Source organism: Petaurus breviceps, unplaced genomic scaffold (genome assembly GCF_028583685.1).
Source record: "Petaurus breviceps papuanus isolate PSGF00001 unplaced genomic scaffold, PetGlider_PUasm1.0 140, whole genome shotgun sequence".
Lineage (NCBI taxonomy): Eukaryota > Metazoa > Chordata > Mammalia > Diprotodontia > Petauridae > Petaurus > Petaurus breviceps.
In genome coordinates, this window is record NW_027185698.1 from 33318505 (window position 1) to 33345544 (window position 27040).

The 27040-nt window shown below is 36.9% G+C and overlaps 2 protein-coding genes across 2 annotated transcripts in view; both read right to left on the minus strand.

Moving 5' to 3' along the window:
* TMEM128 (transmembrane protein 128) overlaps window positions 1-27040 on the minus strand; it is a 480334-nt gene that overhangs the window by 195182 nt on the left and 258112 nt on the right. The window lies entirely within an intron of this gene.
* Window positions 1-27040, minus strand: part of STX18 (syntaxin 18) — a 132277-nt gene that overhangs the window by 16353 nt on the left and 88884 nt on the right. The window contains exons 3-6 of the mRNA XM_069069938.1: window positions 22785-22900; window positions 19083-19160; window positions 18869-18935; window positions 13413-13528 (exon numbers count right to left, since the gene is read on the minus strand). Coding sequence (XP_068926039.1) covers window positions 13413-13528; window positions 18869-18935; window positions 19083-19160; window positions 22785-22900 — 377 coding nt within the window. The remainder of the gene's footprint in view (window positions 1-13412; window positions 13529-18868; window positions 18936-19082; window positions 19161-22784; window positions 22901-27040) is intronic.

Genomic DNA, 27040 nt, shown 5'->3' on the forward strand with positions numbered 1-27040 from the left:
AAAGAACTGAGAGGTAGATGAATTAGAGATCATAGTAAGGATCAAGAATAGGGCATGGGGGGAGAAGGTTTAGGGGGAGTCAAGCTAAGATGGCAGAGTAAAAGGAAGATCTTGTCTGAGCTCCCACTTCAACCTCCAATATCCGTAAAAAAATGACTCTAAACAAATGTTAAGCTATAGAAGACCATAAAGTGACAGAGAAAAACAAATTTGCCACTGAAGGCAGCCTGGCAGGCCGACAAGAAGGGTCTATCGCACTGGCCTGGGAGCACAGCACAGTCCCGTGAGCCATGCCAGACGAGACATGGGGCGCCCCTGACCACCCAGAGCAAACTTCAGGAGAGTGAATCACTAGCAGCTGTGGTGGTACCCAGATTTCTCAATCCATAAATGCCAAAGAGAAAGTAAAGGGTCAGTTGGGAAATCTGTTGGAACCAGGTGACAGAAGAGTACAGTCTAGCCCCTGCCCCTGGTGCAAGAGGTGGCAGCAGCACAGGGGCTGCAGCAGCTACCACACGGCTGCCTCTGGAGCTCCTGGCCTGCAGATCGGAGGGGGACCAAGTAACCATTCAGAGGGTAACTGCTTTTGCTTTGACCTGCTTGGATCTGGGTCACAGTCTTGGGCGGTGGTCTTTGGGGTAAGAAACACCAGTGTGCCAGAGCTTGCGGTGGCTGTAGAGAGGGCACCCTCCTCAGACCTCTCACAACATTTGAAAAACCCCCAGCGATTTGGGACATAGCTCTCTCCACTCTGGAAGCAGAGTTCTACTGCGGCAAAGAGCTCAAGTCAAGTTATTGGCAAGATGAGCAAGCAGAGGAAGCACAATAAGACCACAGAATCTTTTTTGGGGACAAAAAGGATCAAAACATGGAACCAGAAGAAGACAAGGCAAAACTCCTACATCAAAAGCTTCCAAGAAAAATATGAACTGGTCAAAGGCCATGGAGGAGCTCAAGAAGGATTTTGAAAATCAAGTAAGAGAAGTGGAGGAAAAATTGGGAAGAGAAATGAGAATGATGCAAGAAAATCATGAAAAGAGAGTCAATAGCCTGCTAAAAGAGACCCAAAAAATACTGAAGAAAATAACAACTTAAAAAACAGACCAACTCAAATGGCAAAAGAGGCCCAAAAAGCCAATGAGGAGAAGAATGCCTTAAAAAGCCGAATTTGCCAAATGGAAAAGGAATTTCAAAACTCACTGAAGAGAATAATTCCTTCAAAATTCCACTGGAGCAAATGGAAGCTAATGACTTTATGAGAAATCAAGATACTTTAAAGCAGATCTAAAAAAATGAAAAAATAGAGCTGTGAACTGATCCAGCCTTTCTGGAGAGCAATCTGGAACTATGCCCAAAGGGCTATAAATACTTTCATACCCTTTGATCCAGCAATACCACTCCTAGGGTTATATCCCAAAGAGATTATAGAAATGGGAGAAAGACCCATATGTACAAAAATGTTTATAGCAGCTCTTTTTGTTGTGGCAAAGAATTGGAAATTAAGGGGGTGTCCATCAATTGGGGAATGGCTGAAAAAGTTGTGGTATATGCATGTTATGGAATATTATTGCGCTATAAGAAACGGGGAGCAGGCGGTCTTCATATTTACCTGGAGAGGCTTAAAAGAACTGATGCTGAGTGAGAAGAGTAGAACCAGGAGGAATTTGTACACAATTACGGACACAACATATGTGTGATGACCAACTTTGATAGACTGGACTCTTCTCAACAATGCAGGGATATAAATCAAGCCTAAAAGACGCATGATGGAGAGAAAAAAGTGCATCCAGAGAAAGAACCAGAAAGAACTAAATTTATATCCAGGTGGAAGCAAAATACCTGATCTTTTTTGTTCTCTTATTTGATTTTATGTCCTCTATACCATTTTTCATCCCAGCTGGTACAATCCATCCTTATAACCTGACCATTGTATAATGTGAAAGTATCTACAGATCCTATACTTGATTATAAGACGCCATGGAGGGGAGGGGGACAAAATGTGAAATTCAAGGAATTGTGGAATTGAATCCTGTAAATTAAAAGGAAACAAACAAATTAATAAATTAAAAAATTAATAAAAAAAGAAAAAGGAAATAAACAAACAGTAGACACAGAGGGATTCCATATTCTCTGCTCCTCTCAATAGAAAACCAGCCTTGCCACCTACAAAATGAGTGACTTTAGGAAGTCACACATCTTTGAGCTTCCATTTCCTCATCTAGAAAATGAGGGTTAGATTAGTTGTCTATAAGGTATTTTTCAGTCATAAATACATGATTGTATGATGCTAGTTGTGTGATATATTTTTCTTGGCTTTCTTAACACATAGCATTGTGCCCTACACATTGTATGCAATCAATATGAAAACAAATTAAACTGAATTTCAAGATAAAAAAAAATGAAAAAATAGAAGGCAATGTGAAATATCTCACTGGAAAAACCACTGACCTGGAAAATAGATCCAGGAGAGGTGATTTAAAAATTATTGGACTACTTGAAAGCCATGATGGAAAAAAGAGCCTAGGGGTGGCTAGGTGCGCAGTGAATAGAGCACCCGCCCTGGAATCAGGGGGACCTGAGTTCAAATCTGGCCTGACACAACACAAAAAAACTAGCCATGTGACCTTGGACAAGTCATTCAACCCAAATTGCCCTGCCTTCCCCCCTCCAAGAAAAAAAAAAGAGCTCAGAAATCATCCTTCAAGAAATTTTCAAGGAAAATTGCCCTGATATTCTAGAATCAGAGGGCAAAACAGAAACTGAAAGAATTCACCGATTGCCTCTTGAAAAAGATCCCAAAAAGAAAACTCCTAGGCATATCATAGCCAAATTCCAGAGTTCCCAGGACAAGGAGAAAATATTACAAGCTGTCAGGAAGAAACAATTTGAGTATTGTGGAAACGCAATCAGGATAACACCAGACTTAGCAGCTTCTACATTAAGGGATCGAAGGGCTTGGAATATGATATTCCAGAGGTCAAAGGAGCTAGGATTAAAATCAAGAATCACCCACCCTGCAAAACTGAGTATCATGTTTCAGGGAAAAATATGGTCATTCAATGAAATATAGGACTTTCAACCATTTTTGATGAAAAAAAATCAGAGCTGAACAGAAAATCTGACTTTCAAATACAAGAAGCAAGAGAAGCATGAAAAGGTAAACAGGGAAAAGAAATCATAAGGAACTTATTAAAGCTGAACTATTTACATTCCTATATGGAAAAACGATAACTGTAACTCATGAGACTTTTCTAAGTATGAGGATATAGTTGAAGGGAATACATATGTATATATGCATATTTATGTATATATAGGAGGGTGTATGGGTTTATAAATACATATGTGAGCGTGTGCAGAAATGGACATTCAAACTTATTTGCAGAGTTGGAGGAAGGCATTGCATAATGTTTTTTGATACATAGGTTATTTTTGCTTAATACCTCTCCCCCACTCCCCTTATCTTTATTCTTTAAAGAATAAATGGTTCTCTAGGAAAGTATTAAGGAGAAATATACTGGGAAATCTAGGTGATATGAAAAAAAATAAGATAGCAATAATAAATTTATTTTTTAAAATAGTACAAGAGAAATGGGAAGTATGGGCAAAGATGATTAAATAAACATGTATATTTGCAAAAATAATGGATTTCTTATCAGAAATTCGATATAAGAGGTGAACTGGAGAAAAAGGAGATGGCAAAGGAGAAAGAAATCCAAAAAGCTGAGAAGCTTGGCTGATGGAAATAGTTGAATAGCCACAGGCCAAGATAACTGAAAAGAGACTTACTCACTATAGCACCTCCCAGTGGATAGTGGTCAGAGACAAAGGTGGCTATGAAGATAGTACCTCAGTTACAGAAGAGAGCTAATTCAGCAGAGTGGAAGGATAAAAAAGCAGAAGCTTTCCCTAAGAAGAGAAGCTTACTAACCACAGCATACCCAGTGGATAGTGGATGGACTATGAAGCAACAGGTGTACAGCTGAAGACCAGCTGAGTATAAACAGGCTGAGATCTTACACCCATCTAAAATAAGAAGAAATGCAAGCAGGCCCAAAAGGGAGAAGCATAGTGACACCATCAGCAGACATAAGTGGCTCTGTGGTGCTAGATGTATGTCTTGCCCTTCCATGTGTGTGCCCTAGGTATAAATACTCCCTCAATGTGTATCTCTTTACATTGGTGTATGGACCACCTAAGTTCACACTGTATATATTACCCATTCCTATAATGTCCTATGTAAAATCTTGCATGTGGGTACAAAAAAAATCAACTGACGATATATCATAAAGAGAGGGGAGAATGTTCTCATACTGTATTTATTACTACAGAACTGTATTAGACACATTTGTTTTGAACTAAGTGTGTCCTGACATAATGACTGACCTGTAAAAATAAACATATCAGTAGAGGCTCATGAGCTATGATTCTGAAGGATTCTGATCCACATAGTAACCAGAAACAGATGCTTTGTTTCCTCAACACAAAGATAGCTTTCTGGAGGCCTGTGGTGCTTCAAACAAAACAGGGGAATCCCAATCCTGCCAATTATTATCTATGTGACCTTTGGTAAGCCTTTTACCCTGCCTGTTCCATCCAAGTGGGCCAGGGAATTAAAGAACCCCTATCCCCTTTCCTGAAAGACAGCGAGGGAGTGCTCTAAAAAGACATAGAGGCAAGGAAACTGTATCTTGAATCCTCAATCTTCCTACTGTAATGAAGTTTCTGACCCCATAATGCATCTTGGAAAGCTCCTCTTGGATAAAAAACCTATATCATGGGGAAATATTGCTAAGAAAAGAGTTAAGTATCTAAAATAAATACACTACATGCTATATGACCAGAGTAAAGAATAAATGCTACTGGGAGATCAGGGGTCATCTCTTGGGGTAAAACCCCCTTCCTGTACTTCTAGGAAATATGTTTCATTGAACTCTATTCACCTTAATCCTGCCATACCCCAGTCGTTTTCATTCTGTGCTCTTCAACTCTGACAAGACATTCCATTATTCTTCTCCCCTACATTGTTAAACTCCCAGAAAGAATCTTCTACTTTCACTGCATTTATTTCTTCACCTTTCACTCACTTCTCAGCCCCTTAACATTTGACTTGTAGGCCAGTCGTTCAAAACCGTCTTCTCCAAAGTTAACAAAGATCTCTTAATGGTTAAGTCTGATAGTCTTGTCTCAGTCCTCATCTGCCATAACCTCTCCCCAGCTTTTAATGCTGCTAAACACTCCCTGCTCATTAACACTCCACCTCTGACTCAGTAAACACTATTTGCCATTTTTCTCCTTACTGCCAGGATACTGGTTACTGATGTGAGAGTAATATCTGAATTAGTAGTTGTGTGTGGTCTAAGTCACACTCCTCTCTCCAGTTTCCCACTCCCCCACCTCCCACTTAATAAACTAAAGTGCTCCCTATTATCTCTCCAGGATCAAGTAGAAAATCCATTGTTTGGTATTCAAAGCCATTCAGTTCCTTCTACCTTCCCAGTCTCCTTATACCCTATACTCCCCTCTTCCTTGCACTCTTCCATCCAGTAACACTGGCCTCCTTGATCTTTCTTGAACATTCTAGACATTTTCACTGGCTGTCTCTCATGCCTGGAATGCTCTCCTCCTTTTTCAAGAAGACTCTTTGCATCCCTGGCTTCCTTCAAGTCCTAGCTAAACTCTCACCTTCTAAGGAAGTCTTTCCAGATGCTCTTAATTCCAGTGTTTTGCCTCTGTTGATTATTTCTCAATTTTCTGAATATAGCTTGTTTGTACATAGTTATTTGTATGTTGTCTCTTCTCTAGTAGACTGTGAGCTCCTTGAGAGCAAGGATTTTATTTTACCTTTTTTTGTATCCACAGGCTTAGCAGTGTCTAAACATTTAATTAGGCACATATTAGGCACTTAAATGGTTTTCGCTGTATAGTCATTTTTTCAGTCCTATCTGACTCTTTGTGACCCTATTTGAAATTTTCTTGGCAAAGATACTGGAGTGGTTTGCCATTTCCTTCTCCACCTCATTTTACAGATGAGGGAACTGAGGCGAACAGGATTAAGTGACTTACCTAGGGTCACATAGCTAGTAAGTAGCTAAGGCCAGATTTGAGCTCAGGAAGATGAGTCTTCCTGACTCCAGGCCTGGTACTCTATCCACTGTACCACCTACCTCCCCTAATAAATGTTTATTGACTGATTAATTAGAACAAAGTTAAAAAATCAATATTCAATTAGAAAAAAGGGTAATATTGAGAAGAAACTACAAATGATTACAATGACTTCAAACTTACCCATTCAAATAGCCTTTGATGTAAAAAAATGAAAATGGAAACACAGAATCTGATCTTTATTAATCACCATGTCTGACAAAAGCTGAATTGATTTAAAATGATTAGTACTAAAAGAAGGTCAAAACAGTCTAAGCCTCTCCTCCCAACTCCCCTCCCCCTTAGCCAACAAACAACTGACCTCCCTTAAGTGTAAAGGCATGGCAGCTAAAGGCAACAATGACTTAGAAATTCATTTGTAAAATACTATTGAATCTGATGACAGAAGACTAAGGTCAGTATAAAACCAAGAAAAGCAGAAATAAAAAAAAAAACAACTAAAGAAAACTTGGCACAAGTCCAAATGAACCACAATATCTAAAGGTACTCAAAGATGAAGCTGGCAGGTGGACTACAAAAAGATGGAAAATAAAACCAATCTGTCAACTAAAGATGTCTATGACATTTATATTTATCATCAGTGATTGAGGAATCACCACATTTGTACTTAACTTTGTTCAATGAACCTCTAATATATCAATATCAAATGAGGCATACAGGTACTTCAGGTAGGTCTTAAAAGGAAAATAGAAAACCTTTTTTTGTTGTTTGATTCTTAACACTTTTGGTTCTGTCTTGTTAAAAACTATGGATTTAGAGTAGGATTTCCTCCCTTGTTTTTATGAGGCATAAAGCAAGAATGCATATAGGCAAAAAGTTTTTTTATGACTGTGATGAAGGATATTCAACACAAAGTCCAAAAGGGAAGATAAGTGAAGTTCACTAAATGCGCCTGTTTGTGGACAACATTATCCTTATTTCATCAAAATTTGTATCAGCTTTCCTTAATGAGTTCCACAGATTCTCAAAGGAGATTTGTCATGTAATTTAATGGTGAGAACCACAATGAATGAAGAATGCACTTATTTGGAAGGGCAGTTCACGAGGCTCATCTGTCAATAATGTGTCTTGGTTGGGTACTGCAGAAGGATAATACACTAGGCCCAGAATTAAACAGAGAGAAAAGAGACAGCCATACTGGATTTGGGATAACACATTGTGTTTTCAAGGATACTAAGCTGTTCTCTTATAGCAAACTTCATCTTTCTAACACATTTCTAAATGTTCTGGTAATGCTATGTAGCTATGGATCATGGAATATTATGGACAAATGAATGGGTAGTTCTAAGTCAGGAACTGCACAAAGATTATTTGCAGGAAAAGTGGTCTAAAAAATAGCATCAAAGACATGTCCAATTGGAAAAGACATGAGCTAATGATGCAAAAGCAATCAGGAATAGCAGATGGGTAGTTTGAATATCACAATGATACTAGTACTCAGTGATATCCAAATACTAAAATACCCAAATGGTATTCAAATATTACAGAATCTAAAGCGAAATTTGCAGCATACTGACTCTATATCCTTTATGAAGTATATGTTAAAGGCCAAAGATAAGAACTGCACAGGATGAGAAGCCATGTTGAATTACAATCTGCACAGGTGAAAGATAAAGAGGTGAGAGGATGATGATAGAAGGTAACATGCATGTAGTGCTTTAGGAGTTACAAAGTGCCTTACAAAAATTATTGTATTCAATACTCACAAGTCTGGGGGTTAAGTACCATCTATACTATTATTCCCATCTTGCAGATGAGGACATTGAGGCAAAAAGAAATCAAATGTCTCTCCAAGGTCACAAAGCTAACAGGTATTAGAAGTAGGAATCAAACCCATATTCCTTTTTGACTTCAAATTCAGGACTCTTTCTACTAAACCATGCTGCCTCTCCAAGTATCCCCAATGATGCAATCAAAGTTTCACTGAGGTATATGGCAAGAAGGAAAAGGTCTGATATATTCAGGGTTAGTAAACTATTTTCACTAGGTTTGTATTTCTTTTTAATGGGAAATTTCAAATGCTAGAGCTCCATTAGAAAAAAAAAAAAGATTCTAGACTACTATAGGAATGATAGAGAGGAAAACAATGTAAATTACAATGTCCAAAGAGATGTTTAAAATTATTTTTACTAATGTTGATGAAACGAAAAGACTGACCATGGAGAATGAGAAGTAGAAATATTAGGTAGTTCTACTGGGAAACAACAAAGAATGAAATTAGGAATTCGAGAATAACCAATGTGCTGTAATGGAATAAGAATGAGATTAGGAGTGAGATGCCTTGATTCTAGTACCAGCTCTGCTGGGTAAATTATACAACTTCTCTGAAGGATGGCCTGCTTATCTATAAATCAGAGATAACTATGCCTGCTCTGGTACTTGAAAAGAACTGGGAAAATGATAATATACTACATAATTTTAAACCACAGGGTTATTAATGTAACTGTAGATATTATTTAACCTAAAGAGAAAGGTTCACAGATGAATCACTTTAACTCTGTGACAATATAAAAGAAGAAAAAAAAGCTGATAGGCTTTTCTTAACTCTCTGAAAACAGAAAGCAAGTTCAAATGGGATAATCTACTAAGGGGATGGGGACAGAGACTAGGGGAAGCTTGATTCCCAGCAACATCAAACAATACCTGTTTTTTTATTATTAAAGATTGTTATTTTAACAGAGCCATGAGGGCTTTAACAATGACTATGATAATGTGAAAAGAAAATCAGCGTAGAGAAGCAACAACTGTCTGGTCAAATACAACAGTCAATGTTAATATCATACAACCAAAATTAAAGAGCATATCTTTCCATTTATCAAAGAACTGAATGCTTTGGAGGAATGTTACTTTGTAAGGATCTGTTTGGGTACTCCCCCGGGAGTCTGCTGTGTCAAACAAAATGCATCAATAAATAAATAAATGATGATTGGGGGACAAAACAAACGATAGTCCTTTCAGGAAAAAGGAGGTTAGATTCATGATTCTCAAGAATGGTCCATGAACTACTCTGTGAGAGTGCCCTGGTTAGTCAAGTTCCTTGCAAATTTAAGGTTTATACTACATGCACAGTATATTTATTTCTCAATCTAGTCTTTTTTTTCTCATAGAAATGAGTAAACTGTTCCCCAGATCACCTCAATGGGGTCCCAAAAAAGGCAGCACCAAAGCAATTCATTAAATCTTACTGAAAAGACAATCTGTTAATTCTTATTGGAAAGGAAAACGAGATGCGACAGCTGTTTCATGGGGTCTTCTGAATCCTCACAGGATATATATTTGTATATATTTATAGGATAAGCTATAAAAGAGAAACATTTTGAGAACCATTAGAGATGAAAAACTCTAGGTCTATAACTCATTGGCCTAATTGCTGATTCTTGGGGAGGTAGTGTCAGGGTGAAGTCAAAATCTTACAAGTAAAGATGACAAAGTTTCTAATCCTTAAATAGAAAGAGGAATCAGAATGTGCATACTGATATGATTAATACCAACTCCAATCTCAGCAGAACTTTCTTATTGTGATTTTTAGCAATGATAAATAATGATAAATGTTTCTTTAATTCAGCCAGTAGTTAATTATAAACATGATTATCGGGTAGATCAGAAAACTGGTAAAATAACAATTTTTGAAATGTACAGTTATCAAGTTATTTTTAAAACCATGATTTTTACCTCCATTGAATTGAAAATCCTTAGATAAGAATATTTTAAGAAGCCAGTTAAAAACATAAAGAATATAATTTAAAATGTCAGACAAACTGAGTTTAAATTCACAGCCACTCTAACATTAGCTGAAGTCTACATATAGGAGCAAACATTGTTTTCTTTTCATTTCCTTCCTATCCCATTGGAACCAATTACTTTTGGGCACTGCCTCAGTTGGCAAGAAGTAGCACTGAGCTCATTAGGAGGGTCAGGCACCCAGAATAAACTGAGCACCAGATAAGAAACTTGATCATCATCCCACAGTGGCTCCCCTTTGTTTTCTTTTACTACCTGTCACTATGACACTTTTATTCCAATTGGGAAGCTTTCTTTAGAGTTGAAACTAGAGCTGGCTTTTTGAATCATCAAGAAAGGGAACAAAGGAAGAAGATGGAATGTTTCTTGCCCTTAGAATGAAAATATATTGGCTGTTAATTTCATAAAACTAATTTAGACACATAAGGCACTTCAAAATGAAGTAAAAACTATGGCAGGTAACTAAGCCAGACCTAAAGTTTTTAATAACATATATCTTTGTAAAACTCATTATGTCAAATAATTGGAGATCCTTTTCTTTCTAATAATGACAAGCTGCCACCTAAATTTCTGAAATATTAAAAAAACCAAACCAACTGAATTTACTTTTGAAATTGTTAATAATGTCTCATGGAAAAATTATATGTCTCCATAATTTTGTTTCTCTATATGCACAATTTTAAAAGAAAGGTATTTTTCTTTTTCTTCATGACTAAGAATGATTCACTTTTATTACCATTTGAGAGTCTAGGCAACCAAAAATGAGTTTATTTTGTAATACACATTACATATGAACAACAGCAGCTAGGAAACAAAGAAGAGGAAGGCTAAGAGACAGTGAGTAGGTGAGGGAATAGGCAGCAGATGATGTGGTTAGCAGGAGAGAGAACGGGGTAGATGCAATCTCAAAAATACTTTAAATGACCAACAGAATGCAGTTCCTGAGAAACAAGATTTAGATGTTCAATTTCTGAATCTGAATTCTGTCACTATCTAGTTTGGAGCAAGATACTATTCTGTATCTATTTTATTCACAAGACATTAACACCTGCTCTCTCTCAAAGGGACAGTGTAAAAGCATAAACAACTCACATTACAGCATTTTAAAGTTTACAAAGCATTTTCCTCACAACTCTCCTATAAGGTTAGGCAGAACAAAGCAGCATTAGAGAACACTTCTTAGAGAAGAAAGGTAAGAAATTTAAGGAATGGTCTTCCTTAATCATGGCCACTACTTTCACCACCTGAGGGACAGGTTTACAACTTTTAAATGGGAGAATAAACAGGAGATCAAAAAAGTAATTAAAAACAATTTCAGTCTTGGTTTAGATGTTTTTTATAATAGTCTTGAGTGAATTTTATATATCAGAAGAAGAGAATGTTCCTAAAGTCAGTGAATTTATTGTCAAACAAGTATTAATAGCTCTAAAAGCAACACTAGTTATTGACAGGTAATATTTCTGCAATGTGTTTATAAAACCAAGCAGAAATTGAAAAATGACATTTAAGCAAATGCAAATTACTAGTTTGAAAAAAGATTTCCTTTCAGAATTCTAATTTTTGCAGTTATTATCAGTTATCCTAGGGAATAAAGGGAATAACTTCTCAAATGGCCCAAGTAAGTATGTTAAATATTAGAATAAGGCCACTGGGGGTGGCCAGGTAGCACAGCGAGTAAGAGCATCAGCTCCAGTGTCGGGATGACCTGGGGATCGAATCCGGGCTCAGACACTTAGCACCCACCCAGAAACACCTGGCTGTGTAACCTTGAGCAAGTTACTTAACCCCAAAAATTGCTTAGGGGCGGCCAGGTGGCTCAGCGAGTAAGAGCACTTGTTCCAGTGTCGGGATGACCTGGGGATCAAATCCGGGCTCAGATACTTAGCACCACACCCAGAAATAACTGGCCGTGTAACCTTGAGCAAGTTACTTAACCCCGATTGCTTAAAAAAAAAAAGAATAAGGCCACTGACTGGTGAGATGGCACCCAAGCCTCCAAGGTCAAGAAATAGTAAACAGAAATAGGTTAATTAAGATTAAGAAAGCTACTGGCACGTATGTCTACACACACACACACACACACACACACACACATTCATGTGTGTAGATATAGCACACGATAGAAAACACACACATGCATGCGTACATACTTTTTGATACGACACTCATGTATACATCTATGCACTTGCATATTACATGTATATGAGTTATGTATGCATGTATGCACACAGACGCGTATGAATGGTGTTTCATCAAAAGCAAAACCCATTAAACCAGAGGAGACTCTCTCCCCGCCACATACCCAACAAAAGAAGTGGTCTTTGGATTGAACAAATTTGAAAATCATCATTCTACTGGCACTTCTTTTCAGGACTAAGAAGTAATAAAATAAATTTTTGATATTAAATTAAGGCATTTCCAAGGCCCCTTCTATAATGTTCTATTATTTTGTAAGTCTTCCATAATATTCTCCTATTTTTTAATTCATGCAAAGTAAACGTCAAATTCTATGTTATGATATGCAAGATAGCAAATAAAGTAAAATATGCCTGATGATAGAAAGCAGTTATGTATTATATACATATACAGCTTTAATCCTGTCTCATTTGCTTCTGTAGGTAAGTGGTGCTAATGAGATCCAATACAAAGTTAGATCCAGCAATCATTTGTGAGAGCTACAAGCACTGTCACAATGCAGTGCCCAGTGAGAGTGGGGGTGGGCCTGGGGGACAAAAGGAAGCAGGGTGTTCATTGGTCATAACATTGACAGACTTAGATATGTAGCTTCATTTTATAGTTTTCTTGACTCTGGGCCTTATTCCTTACCAGCTCTCCTTGATACATACAACTCAACCAAATCCTCTTCTCTCTTTCTGCCTAACAGTTTCTGAAGTTTGTGTCCAGATAGATGAATCTGATCCTATCTTAGTAAGAACTAAGCCCTGTAATTATGAATAAAGATTTATGAATTTATGAATAAAGTTCCTTACTCCTTTGTTCCACACATTTGTATAATGATGATAAATAATACCTTGATCTTACATTTGTAGAATAGTGCTTTAGAGGTTCTAAAGTGCTTTTACATAACATTATTTCTGTGCATCAAAAATCCAAAACTTTGTGAAGCCAAGTGAAGCAGATGTTACTGCTGCCATTTTGAAGATGAGAGGATTTAAAGCTCACAGGTTAGGAGAATTGCCTCAAATCAGAGTGCCAGTTAAGAGGCATAATAATAAGGTATAGAACTCGGTTTTCCTGATTCCAAGTGCTCTTCCTTCTACATCACATTGTCTTAGAATCACAGGAATTAGAGCTACCAGGGACTTTAGAGATCACTTAGCCTAACCCTCTAATTTTCTAGTTGAGGAAATTGAGATCCAGTGGGAAAAATCATCTTCCCAAAGTCATATACCTAGTAAGCAGCAGAATAAGGCCACACTACATTGTAATGTCTTCTTTTCAGCTCAAGGGACTGGAAATTATCAGGATACTTTAAAAAAATGTAATACCTCGATTTTCTTCAGTGGTAGATTTTTCTTCTGATTCTTCTGAAGAATTCTGTGAAACTTTCTCAGATGAAGAAGATTCTGTAGATTTGCTACTCTGGTCAGGTTCAAGCCTAGATCTATAAATACAAAATAATACTGTTAGTGTTTTATTTATATAACTGGATTTCCTTTATAGCAATAGAGAATAAGATTAAATACCAATATGAATAATCCCATTTTAACCATAAAAGTAGATACAATTTGACCTCTTTTAGAATTACTGCTCTAGGTTACCATCTACATCAAGCATTCATGTAGGTCTTCCTTCCTTCTATCAACAACAACTGCCACCCCATTAGGATCAATCCTACCCATAGTTTTGCCTGCACCTTTTTCTAGGCCCTAAAAGAAGTGTGTTTATTTGAGAAACCATGTGTGTAATAAATGGTTCTTTCTTACAACTGGATGTAGGCACAGTAGTTACTTCAAGTTCTGTGCCTTAAGAAGTTCTGCATCTGAGTTCCAAGTATTCTGTTCATGAGTATTAGTGGGTTTTTTTTTTTGGTCAAGGCAGCCATTTTTCAGCACGGCTCTTATCTTAATCCTCCTTCCCCCTTCTTCAGTTGCTAGGATTAAGAGGAAATTAAGGTATGGAATTTTTAACAAGGACTGCTGAAAAAAAAAAAGTCTTGTCCCCTTATCAAAAGCATTATGATCCTGTCACAAAAGCACCACAGGTATACCAAATTTGTAGAAGAAGTTAGACTTTATGTAGTGAAACTTTATAGACAGGATAAGTTTTATTACGAGAACTGGTAAAAGCACAAAATGACAAAGAAAACATTAAATTTCCAAATGTACAAGAAGAAAGTATATATAAGATGTGTGTTAATAAGCACATATTTAATGTCTACTAAAATCAGTAAAGGAAATCTACTGTACGATTAGTTGAATTTTAAATACATGTCTTTTATTGTTTGTAATCTTTTGATCCCAGAGTATGCTAATGCACCAGATTTCAATAAAAAATTCATAAAAGCCTGCAATGCAGACTTTTTAAAAAGCACTCTACTTTGTCTAAGTAATAAAAAACAGATTCTAATTATCACGTAAAGAGTCTACCAAAATCCTTGGTGAAATTACAAATCAACTAGTTGAGGGTTTTTTTTTAAAGTAATTTGAAAAAGTCATCAGAAAGTTCAGTTTATTTTAACTGATTTAACTAAAGACTGAGTATCAAAGATGAAATCAGAGTCTCCACCTGGCCCACATCTGCTAACAACTTCCCACACTGGGACTTCCATCTTCCAAATTTTTATCAAAAAGAAAGGCAAAGGGGCGGGGAGGGAAACCTGATTAGGATGAAGAGAAGTAGGGAAAGAGAAACAGACACAATGTCAAAAAAGGCTTTTCTGGTTTGAAACAAATTTAAGATTCAAGTATAGGTCTATTTTAATGGAAGTGAGCACTGCTTTAGGCTCACTGACTAAAATGTGGATGTATTAATTTAAAAACAAATTTCAGATGGAGTCATTTACTCAGAGCACAGGTACAATGTATTTGAATAATAAATAGTTCATGTTGCTTATATCATACTGCCTTGATGAAATCATGTTCATTCATTTTTACCAACAAACATTTATTCAACATTTACTAGGAACATCAGATACAGAGATATCACACACACATCCCTACATCAAAGTACTTAACTATCCAGTTGGAGAGAGAAGATCCATACATAAGTTACAAAAAACAATAAGGTTGCATATATTGTTGAGTAAATGAGTTGGGCAAGTAATATGTTACAGAAATTTATTTTTAAAGGAAATATAAAATATAGTATAATTAATTCTTGGTGATTTATACCAATAGAAGGTGGAGAGTAACCCAAACTTATTTAAAATTAACTATGGAATGATTTTTTTCCCCCAGATGAATGTGGATTTAGAATCAGATTTAATCAAAATAATGAAGCCATTCCTGAAATCTAATTTCAGTGATAGGAAATTGTTCAGTCTTTCCATGCTGCTCCTGGGCTCAAATGGTAGGATAATAGAATGATTTATTTAGAGCTGGAAGGGACCTTAGAGGTCATGTAGTCCAAATCCCCTCATTGTCTAAACAGGGAGACTTGACTTTCCCAAGATCAACCTAAGTGGCAGAATCAGGGTGTGAATCCAGGTACTGGGTTCCTAACCCAACATTCTTCTCACTTGATCTCTACTAATTCCTACAAAAGAAAACTATTTTATTTATAGGGAGATAAATAAACTTCTGTTGAATTTAGCGACCATTAGACAAAATGTGCTCAAAGCTGGTTGAAAATATACTAAATGGAAGCATCTGAAAGTAATTTAGATTTGCTTCAAGTTAAATAATAACTGAAATATTTTTGTTGTTCTGTTTAGTTGTTTTTCAGTCGTGTCTGATTCTTTGTGACTCCTTTTTGAGGTTTTCTTGGCAAAGACACTGGAGGAGCTGGCCATTTCCCTTAGAAACTGTCTGAGGCTGGATTTGAAGAAAGGTTTTCCTGACTCCGGCACCCTATCCACTGCACCGCTTTGCTGCCCCTGCTTAAATATTAGTGTTCAAAATATTGCCCTGATCCAAGATCATACATATACTATAGGACTAACTGTTCAGCTAAATATGTCTTTATACTTTATACATAATGTAATATAATGATTTGTATCATCTGAGGTCCTCTTTTCTGCTGGTGTTTGCTGTACACAAAGTACTAAGCTCATTTTTATCCTCCTAGTACAGAACACTGAGCTCTTCAATAATAGTTAGGGGCAGTTGAGGTGCTTTTGTTTGATCTTTTCTAGAGAATATATGGAAGAAATGAATAGCTTTCACTCCACCATCTTGACCAAAAGGCTGCTTACTGAACCTTAAACACCTGTATTAATGTCAGTAATTGTTATAATCTCACTGTAGACTACTGTTAAATATTTTAGTTAACATTTTAAGGCACCACTCAGTGTTGTTTTTCCACTGGACATAAAAGCCATTGTTTTTAGCTGAGGGAACAACCTGATTATTTTAAATTCTTACATCATTCATAAAAAGAAATCTCCAACTGCTGAAAGATAGTAGCACTTTCTTTTCTTATCCATTCTGCACAATAAGAGCTTTAAAATTGGTGATACTTCCTTGGGAAAAGTGCCAAATGGTAAAAATCACATACACACAATTTGTGTTTATATATATATATATATATGCATGTATGCATAGTTATATATGTGTATGTGTGTCTATATGTAGACATTTATGTATTAAACACATATATAAATAAGTATTTCTGTCTAAAACAACAACATTTTTCCAGTCTCCCAGATTCCTTACCAGGCATTACCTTCAATTTTTCACTCTCCCTCATTGCACATATCCAATCAGCTGCCAAACCTTGATGTTTGTGCTCATACAACTTTTCTCCATTTTGGCCCCTTCTCTTTACTCACAAAGCCAGAAGCAAGGCAGTCCTCCCCACCTTTGGCCTAGAGTACCAACAGGTCCTTCTAACTGACCTCCCTGTTTCATGTCTCCCCACTCCAACTCACTGTTCACACAGCTGCCAAAGCCAGTTTCCTTAAGTACTAGTGTGATCATGTCACTCCTTTATTCAATAAACTCCAGGGGCTCCCTATTGATTCTAGGAGCAAACAGAAACTTCTCTACTTAGGAGGTATCTTTCCAGCCTGATTATAGATCACTCCCCCTCCTGCACTCTGCAGTCCAGCCAAACTGGCCTTCTCTCTGCTCCTCGAAAATAACTCCATCTGCCACCTCGGTTACTTTGCACTGGCCAGGCTGCATGCCTGGAACACACCCTCTCCTTTCCTCCATCTCATAATATCCCTCTTTCCTCCAATAAACAACTCAAAAATCATCTTCTGTATGACACTTTTCCATAACCCAATGCTCATGGCCCTCCATACTATGTTGTATGTATGTATGTATGTATGTATTTATTTATATTAAGCAATCACGGTTAAGTAACTTGCTCAAGGTTACACGGCCAGTTATTTCTGGGTGTGGTGCTGAGTGTCTGAGCCCAGGGATTCGATCTCCAGGTCGTCCCAACACTGGAGCCAGTGCTCTTACTCGCTGAGCCACCTGGCTGCCCCTAAGCAATTGGGGTTAAGTAACTTGCTCAAGGTTACACGGCCAGGTGTTTCTGGGTGGGTGCTAAGTGTCTGAGCCCGGGATTTGATCTCCAGGTCTATCTCAACACTGGAGCCGGTGCTCTTACTCGCTGTGCTACCTGGCCGCCCACTGTATTTATTTTTTAATATTAGTTCCATATATACTTATAAATGTACTTCTCATCTCCTCACTATAATGTATACTCCTTAAGAGTAGGGACTGTTTCATTCTTTATATTTGCACCCTCATTAGCCTGCATAGTGCTGAGCACATAGTAAGCCCATAATAAATGTTTGTTGACTGACTAATTTTTCTACAATACCATAATGCTTCTTAACGATCATTCTTGTCAAGGTTACCTGGTTTTTCCAAGTCTTGGGAAAGTAAGTTTCACTTACTGCTTAAATAATCACAAGCAGGTCACTTCATCTCTGAGCCTTAAATTCCTCATTTTAAAAATAGGATTTATCATACTCGCACTATCTCATTGGGTTCTGGTAGAAAAGTACTCTGCAAACCATAAATTATGATGATTATCACCACTTCTAACCTGGCTCAAGTCAGTTAGTGAATAAACATTTTAGGTAACTATTATGTACCAGGTCCCATGAGAAGCTCTAGGGATACAAAACAAGGCAAAAGATATCCTCTGCCCTCAAGGAGCTCCCACTCTAACAGGGCAGACAAAATACAAACAAATGTGCACAAACAAGCTGGTTAAAAGGGATGAGACTACCTCAGCAGCCCACTCATACTGATGCCTTTACTCCCTTGGCCTTCTCCTCTAATTGGTGAGTTCCTTGGAAGAACCTGCATTTGAAGAAATATCCATGCCAGCCCCCACTCAATTTTTAACTCAATTCATTCTCCAATTCTTCAGAGTACTTTTCTACCTTTTCAAAACTCTCCATGCGCCCCCCCCCCCCTTTTATGTGCTGATTCCTTTCACTGGGCTGTGAGCCCCTTGAGGGCAAAGACTTTTTTTTCTTTCTTGTACTTGTATTCCCAGCCCTTGGCATAGTGCTGGACACATAATAAGTACTTAATAAATGCTTTATTTCTTTCTAATTTTTGAAATTTTCTAATGATTATTTTAGGAAAATATCACAACAAAGAAAATTTATATTAAAACAATTTAGTTACATGCTTTCTGGAAATATAACTCACAAGGTTTCTAAACTTAGTCTAAGTAGAGAGAAGACGTGTTTTTAGTACCAAGAATACATGTGCCTGACTAATTCTCAAAAAATTTATATATTGCTTTCTATTTGCAATTAAGAAACTACAGTCATGATTATAAAGAAATTCATTACAGAAAGAATACTTACAATCTTTTTTTATCCACCACGCGTTTAACTCGGATAGCTCTCTGCTCAGAATAAATTTTACATACTCCTGTTAACAAAAGTTCAAACAGGTTCTATTTTAAAATTTATGCTTCCTGGTCAAAATTATCCATAAAATATTTTAAATAAAAGTTATATTTTTTCAAGTAATTGGTAAATGTTATATTTTATTTTTATGAGGAACTAAATTAAATACTTTTTAAATAATCTCCAATGAAATCCAAGACTGCAGTTCTGTGTTCCTTTACTTGCTGGGAATGCACCTCCTTGTGTGCTGTAATGAAAAAGGACAATATTTTATTACTTTGTGCTTAATCATATGAGAGGAAACATTACTTAGCTCCTTCCACAGCAGCTTATTTAAATAAAGCATTTAAAGTTTATAACTATGAAAGAAGCGTGTATAAAGTGATACATCACATCTTCATAAGTATAAGATTTATTGGGCTTTATAATAGCTAAAGATTAAAAAAGAACAGAAACTATGGTCAAATAATTTAAATCTGATCACCACTTTCAGATAATATTCTGCATAAGTCTGCTAATGTATCCTGACCCCATTTGTATGAATATCATCAGTTTATAAGATGTTAAGAATGTAACTCTTTTGGAATCTTTGATTACAATGCTGTGGATTCTCTCCTAATCTCTGAAGATTATATCCCATGTACAACTTAGTAGAGGGTCTTCATGGGTTGCTATGGCTACGAAAAATTATTACTGGGTGAAAATTTTCTGGTTACAAATCTTTCCAAATTTGCCTAGGCTAGTTCTTGGTTGAAAGACATTGACAGATCTGTAGGCATATGCTTTCTAGCTTTGTAGGGCATACCAAACTTCAAGATGTGCAAACACAGCTTTTAAGAGCCTAGGCTCACAGTTATATCATAATGGGGAACAGACGTAGGGTTTTAGTAGATTGAAATCATGCTGTTTTTACCATTATTCAGTTAGACAATAAGTATTTATGAGGCATCTACTATGAGCTAGGCACCATGCAAAGCACTGGGGATACAAAGAAAGGCAACGGATAGCTCCTGCCCTCAAGGACCTCACAGTATGATGGAGGAGGCAACATACAAACAATTACACAAACAAGCTACAGACAGGATAAAGAGGATGGGACAGGCTCCTTACAGAAAGTAGGATCTTAACTAAGACTTGTGAGAGACTGAGGATTTGGGTGACTAGGAGGATGTTGGTGTCCTTGATGGCAAAGAGGAAATCTGGAAGACGAGAGAGCTGGGGGGAAAGGTGAGCTCAATTTCTTTTACTAGGCCTTTACTTTTGCCAGCCTGTAGCACTGGATGGTCTTCAAATCTACACAAATCTTTTCCATCCAACAAGGTCCTGTACAAATCTCAATACCTTCCAGTCTTATTTTCTCTAAATTCTTTGTTGTAAATACTAGCTATAGGACCTTTTGGTAAATAATTATATACTGTCATATTACTGCTTAATTGTGCCAGATTTAAGATTAAATTCCTCAAAGATAGACTTAATCTAAAAAAATAAAGTCATATATGAATACGTAACAGTACTCACAAAGAGCATGCCCTGAATAAAAATTTGTTGGATTAAAGAATCATAAATCCTAGGACCACAGATTTAGAACCATAAGGACCATTGGAGGCCACTGCCCATCATTTTGGTTATGAGGAAACAAAGACCCAGAAAGATGGCCATGTCCAGGGTCACACAATTAGTAAATGTTTCAGGTGGGATCAAATGCAGGTCTTGTTGGCTCAGAGTCCAATGCCCCACCTACTAATCCCTCCCCTCCTTAGAACTTCCAGAAGAACCTTGCTCCACTTAACATTTCATTTCTCAGCTTCAATCTTTTCTCCTCTATTGGCTCTTTCCTTATGGTCTACAAAGTCAGGTGTCTCTTCTATACTCCTCTGTACTAAAAAGCCTTTTTTTGATCTTATCATTCTTTGTTTCTCCTTCCTTTCACAGCTAAATACCCAACAAAAGGAATGCCCTCATGTCCCTTGTCTTGATCAACAATGCTATGACCCAGTGCCACAAATGCAGGAGACTTCTCCAGGGCCCTTCCTCACATTCTCTTCTTCTCCAGTGCTACTTATACAGACCACATATTGACTTAGAAAAGTAATTGTTAACATTAGCTATGTTCTATCGTATTCTTACTTATTTTGTTTAAAGTTTCCCAATTACATTTTAATCTGGTTCGGCCTCACTTAGTTTTGCAGCCAGCAAAGTGTCTGACACCTCAGTTCTAGGAAACTAAAACTATAAATTGCAGGGAAGTGATCAAACTACATTTGTAAGAGTTTCCTCACCTGGGAGTTACCTGTACAAAGGAAATTATAGGTTAGGTGCAGTACCTGGTCTTACATATTTACACACACCCACACACAACCCTGTTCTCTCCTCCCCCCAACAAAATTTACTTTCTTTAGAGATCATTTAATTTTCGGTATGTGTATACCAAGTGACTAATATGATACCTTTTCCATAAGTGCTTAATAAATGCTTGTGATTGATTCCACATATTCCTCATCACTCCTTCTAATGCCTCTCTTCTAAGCCCTAAATCTTGAAAACTGATATTCTTTGCCCTCTTTCAATAATAAATATCGATAATTATTAATAAGGATATGCCATGTGCCAGTGCTGGGCCCAGAGTCAGGAAGACCCGAGTTCAAATCAGACACTTCCTAGTTATGTGACTTTGGGAAAGTCACTAAACCTGTTTGCCTAAATCCACTGGAAAAGGAAATGGCAAACCACTCCACTGTCTTTGCCAAGAAAACCCCATGGACATTATGGTCCACAGGGTCACGAAGAAATTGACATGACTGAATAACTGACCAACAACAACATGTGCCAAGTACGGTGCTAAGCACTGGAGATACAAAGAAAGTCCTTGTCTTCAAGAGCTCACAGTCTAATGGAGGAGACAACGTGCAAACAACTATGTATAAAGAAGACACATACAGCAAAAATTAGAGATAAAATTAAGAGAAGGGAAATTAGCATTAAGGGATCTAGGGAAAGGTTTTTTTTAATAGAAGGTAGGATTTTATCTGGGTAAATTTCAAAAGACTGAAGAAAATGTGACTCTCTCATTCTTGAGGTGAGTTGGCTGCTTCCTCCCTACCCTTATTCAGAATTACAGGTTAAGTCAAGACCTTCCAGAATCTGGTTAAATTTACTTTTTCAGTCTATCTTATACTATTCCCCTTCAAGCATTCTTATAATTTCAGGGAAACTAAGCCACTCTCCACTTCCTCATTTCCTTCTCGCCCACCTCTATGACTCTGTCTAGAATGGACCTGCTTTGAAATTTCTCCTTTCTAAATTCTTTCCCTTCTTTCTGGACTGAATTTGCCAACCCCACTATGCAAGTAACTGCTCTCCCTCATTCTAAAAGAAAAAAGGTTCCTGGCCAGTTTGGCTTAAATTAGGTAACTTGGGAAATCACTTTCAACTGTCCATATTTATTATCACAGCGCTCTGGATCTTACCTTTGTACTGATATTCAAATATGAATTCTAGTTTATTTGTGATTATGTCTTACCTCTCAAATTGATTAGAAGGTGCTTGAGGATAAAAACTATGTTTTACTTTATCTTTGTTTCCAAGTCCAAAACAGCATAGAAGCTTAATAAATTTTTAAAAATTCTATGTACTGTCATACTTTCTTACTCCCATATACTTTTTTTAAGGATTAAAAAGTAACCAAATTGCTACTATAAAAGCTTTTATTACAACAATGAACAGACAACTTAGATAAGAAAACCAAAATAACAATACCATGTCTACAGATTTTAAACTGCTTTGATCATATAATTACTCTTTGATTATTTGGTACATAAACAATGATGTGTATTTTAGTCGTTAAAGAGGCATTATTTTTAGACTATTTTACCTTCTGTTCTTAGTTGCTGAATTGCTTCTGAACATGTCCTCATAAATATCTGGGCATCTTGATCAATCTGATCCCGTTCTGTATCAGTCATTCTCATATAGTCAGACATAATGTGGCTTTAAAAAAAAAGTGAAAGTAGGAAGTGACAATAAGATTTTAAAAACTTTTGCAGTACTTTCTAGTTACCATAACAAATATACCTTATTTCCAAACCACTTTTCTTAAAGACAAAGATCTTCATAACAAAAAGGGAATAAACAGGGTATTAAAAGAGTAAAATGGTAATGAGAGCTTCGTGGGTTCAAGAGATCCTGTAGTCCTATATTTGATAATTCTTACGGACTACAAGAAACCAGCTCAAATGTTTCTCTGACCATAAAAAAATATAGTTTCAGATGTTACAGTAGGACTCTAAAGGGGGTAAACAAGACTACTGTTTTCTAACAGTTAGAGGCCCATTTTAATATGACAACAGGAAAGAAAAAAGTAATTGGCAATGAGAAAAAGCTAACACTGGCCTTGGGGTTTTAATGACCTGAGTGAGTTTCTGGACATTTCTGATCCAGGGGACTTGGGACTTTTACCTTTTGTTACATTCTATATCTTTTGTGTTCACTAAACCTCCAATTCAAGGTAGTCTAAAGAGAGTTTAGAACTTTCTCTTGTTGTCATCGTAACTAGATACACCAACCTGGCATTCTCTTCTGTTTCCCATATTTTCCTAAACATCTGGAGAAGGTTTTTCCAAGTTTGTTTATATGAACAAAGAAATACAAATTTAGTATTTCTAAATAAGAATAAAGCAACTAGAAGTGACTAGAAAATTACACACTTCCTCATTGTATATTACCTAAGCACTCTATTTTATGTTTATTAAAATTCCCCAGACCTACATTAACCCTTGCTAAAAGCTCTATAGCTGAAAGTTTCGATACCATTTGGTCCTACAAGAGAATACAGTATTAACCTGCCCCTAGAGAACCACTCAACAGTTTAAACCTATGTGGGTGCTCTAAATCAAATCCATTCAGTCATTTTACAAACCCAAGTTCATCCTTATCTAATAGGAAAATTCCTAATTAGTCTATGGTTTTTTTGCCTAATGCCTGACTAGCCCCTCTTTCCAAGTTCAAAAAGCATAATCCCTGACTAGCCTCTCTTTCTCAAAACCAAGGGAAAAAACAAGGAAATATAAAATATGTAAAGAGAGGAGTTTTCACTGTTTTAAAAAGGAAATATACTCTAACCCTCAAAATATACAAAGTGAAATTCTTTGCTCACACAAGCATATTCATATAATCTCATCTGGAGGCCAATGAAGTTACAAATAGGTTTCTTAATTTAAATGTTTATCAAAACACTGAAACAAGTAAAGTAGAAAAAATTGCTAACTATAATTTTCAAAGCACCTTGCACAGGCACCCTTGCATGCTGCGTGTATTTAAAAACTATTTATTATTTGAGTTGCATTTTACTGATTTCTTCTGTAATTACTTTCAGCAGAAGTAATGAAGGCTGGAAGAAAAGTTCTGGGATAAGAGCCCTGTGGAAATTGAAGATGGAATGATGGAAACAACAATCAGTTGAAAGGTAGATAGCTGTATAATAAAGATTGGACTTGGTGTCAAGGAAACCTGTTTTTAAGCTCTGGCTTTTCTACTTATTAATTCTATTACCACAGGCAAGCTACAACCTCTCTGAGGCTTAGTTTGCTCATCTGCAACATGAGATTAATACTTGCACTAACTACTAGACAGGGTTGTAAAAAGTATTACAGAAATGAAAGTTCTTAAAATTATTATTCTCTGAATAGGGGGAAGCCATAAAGAAGCTAAATGGAAAAGATGCCTATTTACAATAAGACATATGCCTTTTTAACGGAAGGCCTATAAATTACTAATGACAAAAATACTAGAGTTGACTTTACCTGAATAGTACATTTCATTATTCCCTATACTTTGAATTAACTGACATTTGAGGTCTCTGTGTTAATTTGACAGACTCAATTGCTAGGCTCCCATTTAAGATATAACAAAATATGCCGTCTTTAATTGAAAATAATAAACTATGTGTATCCAGATTACCAGCAATAACAAAAACTTAAGATGACAGATAATTTTTGTGAAATTGGCACTGTTTGCTCTAGGCAAAGACAAGGGAGAGGCATATTTATTAATGTTGGAGAAATTATTTTAGATTGAAACTATTTCGAGATAAAATTAGGTCATGTGCACTGCATACCATTCTGCTTTAGCAAAATATCATAACATACACAAAAAAGAAGGATCAGTGAAGTGTAAAATCTAGAGGCCCCTAAGTCTGATGGGGTGGAAAGAACTGTGAAGAATACAGGACAAGGCTGGGATAAATCTAGTAGTCATGTTTGACTGGAATGTAAAATATGCAAAGGAATGTAAAGTACGGCTGAAAAGGTATGAAGCTGAAATCATGTTAGGGAGGGACTTAAATGTCAGGCTTAGGCGTCTTTGCTATTGGCAGTAAGAGGATCTCCAAAATTTGTTTTTTTGATGATACCCCTCAAAAATGTTCCAGGGAGCTGGTTGGTACACTGACTTGAAAGAGACAGGGAGGCTAGAATGAATTTCTAAACCACTGCATTTCATAAAGAGCTACCAATTGTCCTTGAGCACTTTATCTAGATCTTTCCTTTTCCCTGTCCCATTCTACCACATATGATGATACAAGCAATAACTTACATTTAGATAGCACTTTAAGGTTTGCAAACACTCTCCTCACTAACAGTTCTTTATTTTTAGAATAAAATACTCCTTAAGGGTAGGAGCTATGCCATTTACCATCTTTACATTCAAAATCCCTGGCACACAGCACACATTTAAATGTTTGTGGAGCTGTACTGACAGCGCCCTACTACATCCCAGAAAGAAGTGGGAAGGGCTTAAGACTGCTAGGATAGTCTGAAGTAAGAATTAGGGCCAGAAAAATGGGCTTAACCTAGCCCACTGAGGGATGGATGACAACCACAATAACAACCATAACTAGCATCTATGTAATGCCGAAAGACTACAAAGTACTCTACCTGTTATCTCATCTGATCCTCACAATAACCCTGTGAGACTAGTACTGTAATTACCCGCATTTTATTGATGAGGAAAAAGAGAGTTAAGCAGGAGAATGCTGATAAATGTTTAACAACTGGCTCTCCTGTAAGAAAAAAAAATTGCACTCCTGAAACACTTTTAAATTTAGTCTGCATTAACATTTTGTCCATCAATCTCTTAAGTCTAGACAATCAAGAAAATAATAAGACAAGCCATGATTTGTAGTATTTGTGGATTTCCAAAGAGGAAATGTTCACAGGGAAAGAGCTGACTCTTAACAACAGATTCAAAAGGGCTCCAGGAGATCCTGGGATTAAGTGACTTGCCAAAGGGTATGACACAGCCAGCAAATATGAGAGGTTGGGTTTGAATTCGTGTCCTGCCCCTAACTCCAACACTATTATACCAAAGCTACAATAGGTTACATATATAGTCCATGATCCTCCTCCTTGAAACCGTCCTAGGAGATACAATTACAATTTGAAAATAACTAAACCTTAAAAATGCTGATTCGTTATATATATGCAGTTTTGTGCAAAGTAGTTTAAAACCAGATGTTTGTGATAGTAATGGCATTTAAAGATTCCCCTGTATTGGCTTGGTTTTCAAATTGATTGTGTTAAAACCCAGAGCTTGTTAATCCCACCTGTGGGATGGACTTGTTGATTTGAAAAGAGAGACACGAACTGGGAGGAGCTGGTGACATAGATTTGGAGAGACAAGAGAGAGGCAGAAGAACTTTTTTTGGAAGCAGCACCTCATGGAGAGAGAGAGACTAAGAGAATTGCTGGTGGCCGCTTTGAATTGCCTTGGACTTTTGAGACCTGCCCCCTGAGCTGCCAAGGACTGAGGAGACATGGCTGTTTTGCTGGTACTTTGTCTGTCTGTTTTGATGTTGTTTTGCCAGATTTGTCCACTGGTGAAAGACAGCCCTTTTGTTGAAGAAGTCCTGGAACCTGGCTGCTGGCTAAGAGATCCTGAGACTGTCCTGCAGACAGAGAGTGAATACTGTCCACTGGTGAAGGACAGTGCTGTTATTGCAGGGGTCTGGAGACTGTCCTGTAGACAGAGTGAATACTGTCCACTGGTGAAAGACAGTGCTGTTATTGCAGGGGTCTGGAGACTGTCCTGCAGACAGAGTGAATACTGTCCACTGGTGAAGGACAGTGCTGTTGT